This window comes from Wolffia australiana, chromosome 10, assembly GCF_029677425.1.
Source record: "Wolffia australiana isolate 7733 chromosome 10, ASM2967742v1".
In the NCBI taxonomy this organism is placed as follows: Eukaryota; Viridiplantae; Streptophyta; class Magnoliopsida; order Alismatales; family Araceae; genus Wolffia; species Wolffia australiana.
In genome coordinates, this window is record NC_135844.1 from 17,050,001 (window position 1) to 17,065,216 (window position 15,216).

General features: G+C 38.5%; 2 protein-coding genes across 4 annotated transcripts in view; both read right to left on the reverse strand.

Moving 5' to 3' along the window:
* The window catches only part of LOC144708492 (Ribosomal protein L35), a 1,798-nt gene extending 692 nt beyond the window's left edge, over positions 1 to 1,106 (reverse strand). Inside the window, exons 1-3 of one of the 2 annotated variants that reach the window (XM_078581856.1) lie at positions 805 to 1,106; positions 619 to 707; positions 431 to 515 (exon numbers count right to left, since the gene is read on the reverse strand). In XM_078581856.1, coding sequence (XP_078437982.1) covers positions 431 to 515; positions 619 to 707; positions 805 to 1,038 — 408 coding nt within the window. In that variant the 5' untranslated portion in view covers positions 1,039 to 1,106. Of the gene's footprint in view, positions 1 to 430; positions 516 to 618; positions 717 to 804 lie in introns of both variants that reach the window. The other variant, XM_078581854.1, reaches the window with a different exon arrangement.
* An 8,230-nt stretch (positions 1,107 to 9,336) lies between these two features.
* Positions 9,337 to 11,832, reverse strand: LOC144708701 (G10 family protein). 2 transcript variants are annotated; one of them, XM_078582127.1, is made up of 4 exons: positions 11,677 to 11,832; positions 11,487 to 11,594; positions 11,218 to 11,405; positions 9,337 to 9,731 (listed from the first exon to the last, which is right to left on the reverse strand). In XM_078582127.1, exons 2-4 carry the CDS (start codon positions 11,578 to 11,580, stop codon positions 9,576 to 9,578), a joined length of 438 nt encoding a protein of 145 aa, XP_078438253.1. In that variant the 5' UTR covers positions 11,581 to 11,594; positions 11,677 to 11,832; the 3' UTR covers positions 9,337 to 9,575. The 2 variants fall into 2 exon arrangements, with proteins under 2 accessions (XP_078438253.1, XP_078438254.1); XM_078582128.1 differs by having other exon boundaries at positions 11,487 to 11,605; positions 11,677 to 11,815.
* Positions 11,833 to 15,216: the final 3,384 nt, after the last annotated feature.

Genomic DNA, 15,216 nt, shown 5'->3' on the forward strand with positions numbered 1-15,216 from the left:
CTCGTAGATCAGTAATACTCTCTAGTGATAAGACACAGTCCATGGGGAAGAACTACCTGCGGCAGATTGGGAGGAAACCGGTCAATTAAATGAAGTTGGAAAGTTTCAGGAATTCTTACTTTCCTACTGAGTTTCTCAGTTAACTTGGTGGGCGAGAAGATAAAATTTTGGGTAAAAAATTTTGGGAAAATAATCTCGCGAGTATACTCAAATCTTAATTTTCTTCTCCAAAGCTTAAAAATCAAGGGATTAATCACGATGCAAGGGTAAGGTTCATAAATTTGAAACTAACTCGAGATATAGTGAATCTACCATTCCGATACATTGAGCTCTCGATAATGCAAACCAAAAGATCTGAGATTTTACAGAATCAGACAATATCTGACGGGTTATTGATAAAACCAGAAACCAAGAGTCGCCCCAAAAATACCTTCAAGTGAGCATTGTGCCTCTTCCCTGCCCTCCATCGGCGGATGACACCGTCCTTCAATGTCTTAAATCTGGACTTGAATGATCTGTGCAGGAAGAAAATAAACGAGAAAAGCGACAAAGATTACATTTCTTATGATGAATCTGACGACCAAAGAACGACGAACAGCACAGAGAGACACAACATACGAGTATCCCTTTATCTTGGTTTTCTTGATCTTAGAAGTAACAGGGGTGGCGGGCGCTCTGGACCTGGTCTTTGAAGCGAAACATCTCGTCTGAAATAACTGAAAACTGCATTCTTTAATTGCGGTCGCACCAAATCATCTCAAATGGCAAACGAATATCGCAAAGGAATCGAAAGGAAGAAGAAACCTGAAATGGCGACGCAATCGAAGAAGGGTTTCTCGAGATCATATTCCCCACCCATTGTTTTCGGAGATTAATAACATGGGTTTCCTCGTATTGGGCTTGAGAGCCCACTGGAGAATGAACAACTTCGCGTGTAAAAGGAAACCCGCCATGGGAAGAGAATGGCCTAAGCTGAGCCGAAGAAGCGCTGCCGGCCGCTACGCTGAGAGGTCGAAGCTTACCGCAAATCCTCAGCATTCTCGCTGAGCAAGCAGTGAAATTCACTGCAAGAAATCGGAAAAAGAGAGTCCTTGTAAATTGAAGGATCGTACATGTAAATTGAAGGATACCCTTTAAAATAAGCAAAGTCGCTCCTTTTACTCAAGCTCATTTTAAAAATTAGCATTTAGAAAATTTATATATAAAACACTAACATTCTTGCTGAAGTATGTGTTTTGTGCAAATTAAGGCTTAGTGCGTTTTAATAAAATGTTAAAGTATGTCATTTGGTTTATTCGAAAGATTAATGGCGGTCACCTGACAAAGCGGTAACCACCCTAAAGTATGTGTTTTGATGAATGACCAAAGTGGATTACGCAAAGTTAACTGACTTTTCAAATATTTGATGACTACCTTTATTTATATGAAGACGTGATGTTTTACCATCTGGTCAATGGGGAAAATCATTGAGCTAGGCCCTGAGATTTTTGTGACATGTTTATAATTAGGTTTTATGCAGATGGCCAAATATTTATGTGAATCAGATACCATTTGACCAGTGAAACGTGATGGCCAACATTAACTTATGTGCCCGCAGATAATTTTATCTGAATTAATGGATTATTTTATAACAACTTAAATATATATGAATAAAACTGATTATTTATAGTATTTTGAAGGAGATGATTTCAGATACCTTAAGTAACTTTATAGGAATTTTTAATCTTAAATTCATGGAGTAAATGCAATTATTCGATTTGCCTTCTATGGCTTATGAAGTGAATGGGAAATTTATAATTCTGCAAACTCAAAATTTAAGTGGCTATTGTGTCTTATTTTTCTCTCTATAATTGAATGCATTTGATTGTAGGTTCTGGGAAAATTGTAGAGTTTCCCCTTCTACTTTAAAAATCCATAAAAGCAAATCAAGCCATAATTTTCGAATTCTCCTATCTCTCCCTCTTCTAGTGAAAAATCACACTACGAAAAGAAAAGCCCTGCATATAGATAAAGATAGGGATACGTTGGCCCAGACAGAGATGACACAATGATTATTGAGGTTCTGACGTAAGGTATTTTACTGCAGGTAACCTTCGAAATGTTTTTTACTGATTGCTTTCCGATTCGGATTATCTTCTGATTAAGAAAAGAATTTGCAATTCTTGCCTCTCCGTCGCTTCTTCGCTCCTAAAGTCGCGCCTTCTTCTGATTAAATAAATAAAATGAAATGTTCTTTCATTCTTCGTTTCATCCCCGCTTGTAAACTCGCGCCTTGTGTCCATTCTGTTTGATTCGTTGCGCGCCTTTATTATATTTAGCCATTAGCATAAACTTACATTATTTTTTTTTGAGAAAATTATCAACACTAAGTTTATTTTTAACAACACCATAGATCCATATTATCTATTATCATGGCATTTTATGAAGATTTCAGAAGTTAGAAGGATAAACTGTCGAATTCATATTTCAATGAGCCTAGTAGGAAGATTATCATTCGAAGATTTTTGCTAATTTGGAGGTTGTAAATAACATTTATACAAATCCATATGCTCCATAATCGTGCCATTTGATGCAGAATTGAAGAAATTACAAGGAGAAATAATGGTGGCTTAGAATTCAATCCATCAGCAGCTTGGTCTGAAGATCGTCAATGGAAAATTTATACTACTTTTTCAATAGTTATTGAACAATAATGTTATTGGCAACATTCATTCAAATCCATGTCACCTCTAATCGTTCCATTTGATGTAGAATTAAAGAAGTTACAGGGGAACAAAGTACATCATTGTAAAATTGTTGAGAAAAGGAAATAGCCAACTTGTGAGACAATTTATAGAAGATTCACTCAAAGAATCATCGAGAAATCCACTCCAGCTTATTTTTCAAGATATCCTTGTTCAGTGGATAGTTTATCATAAATTTCCTGTAGTATTTTAGAATTTACACAAAAGAGAAGGAGAAATCATCTTCAAATGAAGACTCTTCGTTACCACATGTCTTCAATTGACAGTAAAATTTATCTTGAGAAAAAGTTAAATATTGAATGAATTATAACAAAATGCTTTAATTTACCTTGCTTCAAGATGCTTCAATATTGAATGAATTATTCCATTGAAATACCTTCAATGACTATTTATTGTTGAATACCCTTGCAACTATATTTGTTTTAACAAAACGTAAAAATTTTAAGTTTATCCTAGTGGACTTTGGGGTCAACTAGGTCAAGACTTTGAGTGAGAAAGAGGAGAAGGATTTGGGGGAAGAGTCAAAAAGAGATATGGCATCATTACTATGTGATAGAGTTTAGGGGTGGAGGATGACAGAGCTTCACCAATATTTTATTTTATTGGTATCCTCATTGAGCATTATTTCCAAGTGTTTTATTTGGGGGACATTCACGCAAACTTGGTTAGGGCTTATCATCCCCTTAGGCTGGATACCCCCTAACAACATTAAGGGCTAGCCAAATATGTATGTAAAAAATTTAACTTAATCTGTTCTATTCTCTACCTCATTCCCTATATAGCTAGAACATATTTCATGTAGTTGACTACATTAAAGTGAACAAAATTTAGAGGAGCTGATTCACCCCTCTTGTTAGGTCATCCGTGTTGGGTTCTAAAGGCCTAGATCTGGATGAAGAAATCGAAACAATTGCAGCGGAAGACTTGAAAGGAATCGAACAACATCATTAAAACCATGAAACGGAGTACCTTTACACGGATCATATCCATGATTTCTTGGATCTTGGAGCAAGCCGAGTTGAGCTAGTCAAATGTGCAGCCTCTAGATGTATCCACGTAATCCGCGGCACGTCGGATCTCCTCCTTCTCCTTGACGAGCCCCGTTCTACCTCCAACGTCGTCGCTACGCCATTCTGATCGCATCGGGCATGGAGAGGGGTGTAGGGATAGTGGAGAAGAAGGGGAGAGGTCCTTGAACAATTCTGGCCTGGGTGAATTTCGTTCAGGGCCTTCCCCTATTTATACTAAGTGGGTATTTTTCATAAAACCCCTAAAACTTAAGTATATTTTCTGACGTCCAAAAAACCATTTGCGTGTGACCCTCTCGGTCCATGTATTAGTCTAGTTAAAGACTCCTGCGGCCCAATAACCTTTATTGGCCTTCCAACTTAATTAACTATATCAACATGTAGATTCATAAATGTCAAATCGATTTAGCCCAATCGATAGGGCAAGTCTCCAACACGTGGCGTGCCACGCTACACCTTGCGCTCTGGAAGATACAAAGGAGTGTGTATCGACTCACTCATTGAACCTGTTCGTCATCGGTTATCGTGTACGTATAGTCCCTCATCCGCTTGACGCTCCTTGGATGACTTAGGGTATGGTCAACTGTCAAACCCTAATCGGTCATCCGAGTTAGTACTTATGCATCCAGAAATCATCGAAGAACTCTTCTCCGATATTTCACTAGCTTTTCTAAGGACTTCATTGCATCGTCTTCCTTGAGCTGTCATCTCTTATATCAAGGGAGGACATCTTAACCACTCAATTATCTTTGTGAACATCTTGGTGCACCCAAATTAAGACTATTTAGAATCCCATGATTAGAGACTCGTTGGTCATAGTCAAAGTGCAACAGTCCATACACAAGACGTCTTTGGTGTCTCAGGTCTAAGGACCACTTACGCAACTATGACGTGAATCAACCTGATTGACAGTTCGGTATAATACCATTCAGGGATTCGTACGGATCAATTCAGTGAACTCTTTCCACTAAAGAGCACCCACTATCTATCCTTAGTGTCTCCACTCTAATGGCTATGGAACCAGCCATACTCATCATATGAGTGAAGCTAGATAGTGCTATTCTACCCGGGTACTTTGATGTCCTTTTCGCATATCCTTTGAATAGGAATGTTTAGAACATATCCTTAAAGACTAGTGATCCGTATTACGATCTCATCATAATTCACTAATTCAGATCATGTATTCATGGACTTCATTATAAGCATCACACGTGCACTATGATGAAAATGCTCTATTAATGAACATGGAACAAGATATGGAATGTGTAGTTGGCTTGCTGACTGCATATGTGTCCACCAATCCCTAAGCCATCTAAAAATATAACTTGTATCAAATGCTAATATGTGCAATGAAAAATTGACAATGAGTTATTAGGAATATCTTTGTATCGTAATATTAGAAACAGACACTCACTTGTCCTTGACCCTTTTATCCCTTGTTATGATGGACTTCTTTTCATTGAATATCCAGATAATATATGCATGTTTGTGTAGATATATGAAATTATTTGGTAGTTTGATTTTTAAAAATATAAAAAATTTACGCTATTTTTTTTGGCAAAAAACACGGTGTCGAGTATAGCCAACCCTGTGGTTGTGCTCGTAGACCGATCCATCTGTGCCCTGGACGCCACCTAGGGGGATTTTATTTATAAAGTGAAGTGTTTATCAATGCTCATAGGCGTGGAGCGAGTATAAATATCCCAATTACACTCGGATCCCACTCGTCCACAGCCATGTGCAGAAAAGGAAAAGATACATAAGTGATCCTGGCAGGTGCTCGGTGAAATGCTCGCGTCGACGTCTCATTGGTGATGATGATAGAGCAGTGTTGGAGTTTTCCTCGCCTCTGACAAGTAGCAATGATGAAGTACGTGGCGAGGCTCCATTCGAGGTGGGCGTATTCCACCCTACTAGCTTGAGATGATACGATTTCGGATTAGCCGGATGGATGAGCGCTTCCACCTCGAGTGTTCCATGAAATCTGCCAATCCTGCAGGCCTAGCGGCAAGAGTATGCGACGTGTGCGGAGGGTCGGCAAGCCGAGACGGTCGACGGGATAGCAGCCCCTAGCTGTTGGAAGGAGTGCCTGCCAAGAAAGAAAAAGAGAAGAAGGGGTTCATGTGTGTACTGCGTGGTTGGCTAGGGCATCTGCTGTCTGGTTGCCTTCGCGTAACTGATGGCGAATGCTAATTGTGCGAGGTCGGCACCACACGATGTCCTGCCATACACGGTGTAGTCTCCACTAAGATCATCTACCTGCACGGAGCATGTCAACTAACACTTGTGAGTCCGATTCTATGACGATATTATGAAGGTTTTGTTCCTTGCAGAGGAGTAAACCATCATGTATCACCGTAGCTTTGGCTACTGTGTTAGTTTGTACACGATAGAAAGAGGAGAAAGCGAAAAGAATTCTCCCTGTATGATCCCGAAGGATACCACCTCCCCCTGCTGGGCCTGGGTTCCCTTTGGACGCACCATTCACATTCAATTTAAGGATGCCAATTGGCGTTGGAAGCTAATAGATAACTTGTACTTGAATGCGGATGGGAGCAAGGGTCGCCGAAATGCCCTAGGAGCGGAGGAAGTCGCATGCAAGTAGTGAGCTGCGGGCTCGAGGGGGAATGAGTTGATGGGTACGTCTTAGCCACATCTTGACCTGACGCATAATATCCACTGCTCGCATGGGTGTACCTGCAAAAAGAGAAGAATTTTGCCCCTTCCATATCTCCCATAATAAGTAAGCTATTGTGATGTGTAGGATGAGGCTCCGTTTGGAGCATGTTGGCGAGAGGAAGAGCTTGCCAAAACACTCTAACAGGGTCAGTGGACTATGAGAGAGTGGACGCCAAAGGTGTGTAATTTGGCGCCAACAGTCTAAGGCTGTCTCACTATGGAAGAAAAGATGTTCCATAGTTTCAATATGGGGGGATGCTGGACAGTAGTGGCAACGGGAACTGATAGAATGACCAAGATGAATCAGTCGGTCATCAATCGGAAGGCCACGATGTAGGAGTCTCCAGAGGAAAAAGGAGATATGAGTAAGGATCGCCGAATGCCAGATGCGGCGTCCCTAGTGCTGGATGGGGGGTTTCTCATGGAAATGCTCCCAGGAAGAATTGCATGAGTACGCTCCATCGAGCGTGAGCGTCCAAATGGCGTGATCGGGATTGGACCCGATTGGAGTACTCAAGACCTGGGATAACGTGGGGGGGGGGGGGGGCCATGCTGTAATTTACGCTATTTAAAGATGTAGAAAATGGGATTAGATGTACATTGTATTCAGCACAATGCATAATAGTCATTCTTCATAACTAGTTAGAGGAATAGTTATTTTGAATGTTTGTGCCAAAACATAAAACTATTTCACATTCTACTTCAATATTATATTATTAGTTATTTTATCAAATCGAGTTGGTCTGTGTGGTTGTCCGATTTTAAAAATCTTGGTGCAGAACCTTTTGAGTGTTAACCTATCTTTTTCAGCATTGGATCTTTCTGGTTTAGGAGTTAAACCATCACTGTAGAAGTAAGAAAATATAATTTTGGGAAGTTCTATATTGGACTTTTTCTTGTCTCTGTAACAATTCCTTGGTCAAAACATAATTTATTTAAATTGATTTTTTACATATATTTATCTATAGAACATTTTTTCTCCCACTCCTCACGCCTCAGAACCTTTTATCCCTCAAAACCTTTATTTTAAGGGTCATATTTTTCCAAAACATTTTATTTAATTCATATATATATATATATATTACTTTTTTTCTTTCATTTGCTTTTACTGGAATACTTTTATTTCGTTTTTAACTTCATGTGATGGCCAATATGTCAAAAGCAAAGACTTGTTAATGCAGGGAACAAATCATATCGTGCTATTAGTTGGAGATGATGATAAGTAATTGGGAAGTCTCCCTATTGGAATACATCTCTCTCCTCGTGTTTTAAGAACATGTGGACATTTCAAAAAAAGTTTAGCTATTGATTTATGCATGCACTTTCTCATCGTACTCTTACTGTAAAAAGGTCTCCGATCTCCAAATAGTTCTAGTGAGTCGAAGAGCATCAAACTAGAGAATAGAAATAGGAGAAATCTCAATCATTTTTGTGAATCCTCCCAACATTCCCATGGTCACTGCTATGTTTGTAAATAAGTTTTATTTTTATCGGATTGCATATTTTTGTAATCGTTTTGTCGATACATTCCTAATTAAAATGACTAGAACATATCGTTTTGCTTAGAAACAAGGAAGATCTCATTTTTTTCTTGAGATTTCTGGAAATCACTAATCGATTTTTCAAAAATTTTTTGTATTTGAAAATTTAAATATATCTAATGACCAGGGAAAGTTCAAGTGAGGGTTAATATAGTCATTAATTGTTTCCCTTTTCTGATGGAAAACGTAATATTATGAATTTATAGTTGATATGTTATGCTTATTATTAAATACTAGTTCTCCTGACTGTGGACGAATGATTACCTTGAAGATAAAATTACTGTATTTGATCATAAGTCAGCTCAAAGTTGATTCTCTACGACAATTGATGCTCACAGAAGCTCAATGAAAGTTCAATAATTGAATATACATGCTATAATGGCATGAACAAATATGAATTCAAGTTATATCGATATTCTTGCACCAGATTTTATGAAACCCCCTAAACCTATCACATTCCACAAGATCCATTTCTATTAGTTATTACTTCAAAAAATCTATCTCCGTCATAATCTCATCGCTCGTGTCCTTTAGATACGTTCAATGTCAAGAATTTGCCCCTTTTTCCTTATTTTAACTTTCAACCCTTCTGAACAACTCTTTTTCAGACCAATCTTCCAAGTTCACGATTTAGCATCTACTTGCTTACTCAACTAACGTTATTTCCTAAAATGAGAGGACCTCAAAAATAAAATGCAGCAGAGATGCGATCAAAAATTCCTGCTGGATGGGACCATAGATTAAATCAATCTTACTAATATTATGGAGACAAATATGTCATTAAAAAAATGAGATAAATATGGTTTACCTCGTAGATTAAAACTAGTTCACTTCTTCTTTTGCAATGGTTGCTGACAAAATAATCTTATAAAAAAACAAGAATAAACTCTGAGAGAGAGAGAGAGAGGGAGAGAGAGAGAGAGAGGAAGAGAGAGGGAGAGAGAGAGGGGAAGAGAGAGGAAGAGAGAGAGAGAGGGAGAGGGAGAGGGGGAGAGAGAGAGGGGGGGAGAGAGAGAGAGATGGAGAGAGAGAGAGACAATTAATTAATAACTATTAGGAGAGGAAAGATCGGGAATGAAAATTCAAAGGGATTATGACATTTGAAGGAGAGAGATTTAGCAAAAATCATTAAATAGTGTCGTGGAGTAAGTATGAGAGAGAAATATGGGAGACAAGGGGAAAAAAATAAAAAAATGAAAGTCTGCAAATGGATTTTTAAGCTTAATTTCATCCAAAGATGCGAGAGAGTTTCATTTGCAGAAGAACAGCGAGCGGAAACCCACAATAGGGTCTTTTAAAGACGGAGATGGACTTAAACCGAGATCCTTCCATGATCTCTATACATTTATCTGAACTAAATCTCAACTTCTCAAGACAGTTCAATAGCCATGTACACACAAAGTTACAAAGAACTGCAGTCAAAGCCCGGATTTCACATCATGGGCCACATCCATGGCATCAAAACACAAGTGAGAAAAAAAGTTGAGAAGATACAAGAATATAAAGAGCAGCCCAAGGGAAAGTAGATAAAGATTCTTAGCAAAGTCTAAGTTAGAAGTGAGATAAGGGAAGAGGATGCTGACTTAGTCACCGCTGGCGCAACCGCGGCAGCCGCAGTGGACACATTCAATCACCTTTTCCTCTCGTAAATGCCTGGGCACCCTACACACGCAGGTTGTCTGAAAGTTGTGATCCCGCGGCTGCATGCAACGTAGGCAACAAAGCCGCTCGTATCCCGACTGCAAACCATCCCATCCGCGCATTACACCAACATTTATACTGAATTCTATTCATAAATGTTATATAAACTTTATATAAAATGGCATAATTTAGTGTTTCCGGGCCAACAATGAAGTTGTCATTGTCTTCCTCATCCTTAGTTCACACATGGATGAAGATGATGAAATTGTCATCATCATCATCATCGTCACAAGTGTGTGACGATGATATTTTTTCATCCTCAGCCAATCCTTAGTTCACAAGTGTGTGACGGCAACTTGACGGATGATGTGACGGTGACAAAATTAGGGGCCTGTGACGGTGACGGACGATGAACTGGGCGTGACGGTGATGCGACGGTGACGGAGGGCCTCAGACGAGTGACGTGACGGGACGGCCGTCACGGTTGATGGCCGTGATGAATTTTTAAAAATGACCAAAAAAAATTAAAATTGTTAGATTTAAGCTTTTCGACAGACGAGATTTCGCCATATGGTGTTGCTAACTCGATTTCTCGGCATTTTGCAGAATAGTCCCTGCATTAATTCGCGCGCACAAAATGATGCCGTCCAAAGATAATTAGAGATATGCCCCTCCAATTCTCTCTCCCGTCACATGTGACAGTGATGCCGTCTGGTGACGGGGACGTGACGGGGACACAGGAAACCATGACCGTGACGCGAACGTGACAGATTTTTTTGAAATCCTCGGACGTGTGACAGGACGGTGACGTGACGAAACTTTCATCACGTCACCGTCTGTCACGGATCGTCATCCGTCCCGTCACATCCGGGGAGTCACGTCCTGGGACATGACGTTCCCTATTTGAGACTAAATTTTAAGCCCTAAAAATTAAATTTTAAACCAAAAAACAAATTATTTTTGAAGAAACTAAAGATGTAAAACATAAAATCATCCTGGCATGGACGAATGATGAGGGTGATGAAGAATTAGTCATCTTCCTGTAATCATTGTCATGTAGGACGCTGAACCCCAATGACACCAATAGCAGTGCAAAAAGGAGATAAGACTGAAACTTTGCAGTTCTCAGAAGAAATGAATAAAAACTCAGACAGAGTAATGAGATTCAACTTGCAGATTCGTTCATGCGTCTTGCTTTCAACAAAACAAGCACGACTGCCTTCTACAGAAATGTTTAGTTATTGGAGCCTAAATATTTGAGACAATTTATACGGAATGGGCAACGAGCTGAAGAAATCAATAACCCAAGATAAGTTTCTCTGACTCAGAAGCGATCCATTTTTATGAGGAAGAACGTAAACGCTTTCATTTGATTACATTAAACTAAAAAAACCCTTCTGATCTTCTCAGATTTAATTCCAGGATGACTGCAGGAATAAGGTAGCCAAGATTTCAGCACCAACCCACGTCTTATACCAGGGGAATCAAAAACTAAAGGACATCTCACTAGCGACATTGAAAACAAAATCCAAGGATACAAAAACCTAAAGTGAGATTGAGGCCGAGGAAGAACGAATTACGCACCTTCTTCCACTTTGCAATCAAATTGCGATCCGCGTATCCCTGATCCAGGCAAAACTCGTACAGCTCTTTCGAAATTTCCTTCCTCCGGACGTAAAGATCATAAATATAACGACTTTTCTGATGGGCGATCTTGAAAATAGGCCAAAGAGCCTCACACTTTCTCTTGCCGTCGTGAGGATCGTTTTGAGCTGCGCGATCAAAGGGGAAATCAAAAGGGGACCATCGCAAACAAAACATTTTTTAAAAATCAATCGTAAAGTACCGCGCACCCTCTCGCATCTTCTGCTCGAGTTCGCGCAGCGTGGGCTCGATGAGCTCCCATCCATCTGGGTATTTGACTCTGCTTGTCTTGACCTTCGGCATTTCCGCCTTGAATCCTGCAAGCAAACTTCACGGCCGTCAAAAAATTGAGGAGAAAATTGGAGAGATTCAAATACAAGCCGCGGAAAAGATCATAACCGGAACCGTTGATAATCAGAAATCGGAGATTCAGCAGGCGTGGATCGTCGTCTTCTCAACCTTCTGGCTAGGGTTGTCGCCCGATCCCTGGGTTTACGGACGTAAAACTATGATTGCTTGCGCGGTAAGGAAACAACAGGGAAACGAATATATATAGCTTTTCAGTTATCTGAACTTACGTAAACGTTTGAATTTTAATATCCGGAATTTCCGCCCATCAAATAATAATATTTCCGGAAGTATAGGGCTTGAACAAATAATCGAGTTTTGAAACAGTAAATATTCATATCGAATGTTATCTCCTATCAACTATTACTAAGTGAAAACTTGAACAAGATAATTGTACATTTAATTCAAAGAAATTTCAGCATACTGGATTTATGATTCTCAGCTAAAGGAATATTAGTTACCAAGCTGCCTACACTGTGCATTGATGTAGAAGTCCCAGCCATTGTAACAGTGTTGTGATAGAGTGTTGTGCATTGATCTATTCAACCATAATACAATAACTTTCCAACATTATACAATATGTTTCTTGAATGTTATCTAATAAATCATTTCTTACGTGTAAACTGGATCTAGAAAAAATTATATTTAATTCATAGTAATTTTGTCTCTTTTGCATATTTGAATTTATGATTATCAAGTGACTGGATAGTAGTTCACTAGCTGCCTATTTATAGCACATATGAATAAGTTCATCGCATTGAAATAATTTTGTGATAGAATGCAAGGATGAAAAGAATATCAAAGATATGAATAATAAGTACCAATCTTGCCTATCCCTTTGTTACCCTTCACTATATTTTTTGTTTTGAACATAATCAAAAAGTGTGAACCATAATATTTTCAACCTATCTGATTTTGCCCATTGTTCATATCAATTTTCAATTGGCCTAAATATGACATTGACATTTACAGGACTAATGGCAATTCTTTTGAAAAGGCCAAATACCTTGGATTTGTTTTGACCTAGTGATAACATGCAGATTACTTATAAAACATCAAATATATTACATAATAATATGTATCAAAATGACATTGTTTGCCTGTTATCATTATTCAAATTAAGAAAATAATATTTATGTGATTTTATGGTTTTTCCGAAATTTAATGTATTATACATATATTTCTAATTTAGATTGATTAAAATATTTATTTTACAAGTCAAAAAATATTTGTTTGGAATTACTAAAGACATTTATAAGTTATTCTACACTTTTCCAAAATTTTCTGACAGGTAATTTGTTCAGAAAAATATTTTTAGAAGTTAGAAAATATATGTTTACATTTATTAAATACATCCAATATATATATATATTGGATTGGGGTTTAATCAGCGCTTCCCAAGTGTTAGTCCCTATTTGGACAGTTTTGGCCCATGATTGGCTCAAACAATGATTGGAAAATAAATCATTAGGGGATTGAAATTTCTGATGCGAAAATGATTCAGCCATTTTTTCTTTTTTTAATTAGGTCAATGATGTGGTGTTGGTTTTATACAAAAATCAGCTCTCTTTTTGAAATAAACATGGTGCGACTCACTAGAAAGACTCCAAGTTGGAAAAAAAGTGATATATATATATATACATTTATTATTATGAATGGAACCTACATAGAAATATTTATTTAGCCTAAGAGGGTGGCATTTTTGCTGCTGAAATCAACAACATAATGGTGCTTAATTTTTATTTATTTTTTTAATGATTTAACACTTTTTGTAGCACCCATGATATTGATGGAAATAAATGTGGACGGCAAGCCAATCACACATTCCACATCTCGTTCCATATTCATTAATACAACATATTCATTATAATGCACGTGTGATGCTTATAATGAAGTCCATGAATACATGATCTGAATTAGTGAATTATGATGAGATCGTAATACGGATCACTAGTCTTTAAGGATATGTTCTAAACATTCCTATTCAAAGGATATGCGAGAAGCACATCAAAGTACCCGGGTAGAATAGCACTATCTAGCTTCACTCATATGATGAGTATGGCTGGTTCCATAGCCATTAGAGTGGAGACACTAAGGATAGATAGTGGGTGCTCTTTAGTGGAAAGAGTTCACTGAATTGATCCGTACGAATCCCTGAATGGTATTATACCGAACTGTCAATCAGGTTGATTCACGTCATAGTTGTGTAAGTGGTCCGTAGACATGAGACACCAAAGACGTATTGTGGATGAACGGTTGTACTTTGACTATGGCCAACGAACCTCTAATAATGAGATTCTAAACAGTCTTAGTTCGGGTACATCAAGAAGTTCATGAAGACAATTGATTGGTCAAGATGGGATCGTCCACCCTCGGTATAAGAGGTGACAGCTCAAGGAAGACGATGTGATGAAGTCGTTGGCCAAGGCAATGAAATATCGAAGAAGAGTTCTTCGATGATTTCTGAATGCATCAGTACTAACTCGAATGATTGATTACGATTTGAAAGTTGACCATACCCTAAGTCGTCCAAGGAGCGTCAAGTGGATGATGGATTATACGTACACGGTAATCGATGACGAACATGTTCCATGTGTGAGTTGATACACACTCCTTTGTATCTTCTAAAATACGAGGTGTAGCTTGGCACCCCACATGTCGGAGACTCGACCTATCGATCAGTTAAATTGATCAGACATTAATTAATCTATATGATGATATAATTAATTAATTTGGAAGGCCAATAAAGGTCATTGGGCCGCTGGAGTCATTAACTAGACTGATACATGGGCCTAGAGGGTCACACGCAAATGGTCTTTTGTACGTCGGAAGATATACTTAAGTTTCAAGAGTTTTCATGAAAAAGACTCACTTAGTATAAATAGGGGAAGGCCCTGAACGAAATTAACCTAGGCCAAAATTATTCAGGGGCCTTTCCCCTTCTTCTCCCTTCTCTCCACACCCCCTCTCCAACCCTGATGCGATTGGGATGACCTAACAACGACGTTGGCGGTAGAACAGGGCTCGTCAAGGAGAAGGAGGAGATCCGACGTACCGAGGATCTTGTGGATACATCTAGAGGCTGAACATTTGAGTAGCTCAACTCGGCTTGCTCCATGATCCAAGAAATCATGGATGCAATCTGTGTAAAGGTACTTCGTTTCATAGTTTTAATGATGCCGTTTTGAATCTGTTCAAGGCTTCCGCTGCAGAATGTTTTGATTTGTTCATCCATGTCAAGGCCTTTAGAACCCAACAGATATGTGCCGCCAGGCCATTGGCTGGTAGAGCAAATAAAGAAAATGCTCCCCCCAAAATCTGATTGTTGTATTCTATGCAGCTGGTGCATGTTAAGATGAGAGAATAATCAGATCCAATGGCTCACATCACTCCAAATTCAAATTGTGATATTTGGAGATCAATCATCCAATCAATAATTTTGAGGACAGTCTCATCTTTTAACTTTTTTGGATCAAAGATTATTAGAGGTTTTCTGTTAGAAATCTCCTTAAATGGCTTTTATGAGGGTAAGAACTCCCCAATTTGATCGCCTGATTCTTAATATTATTCTTATATATTTAAAACTCTTAA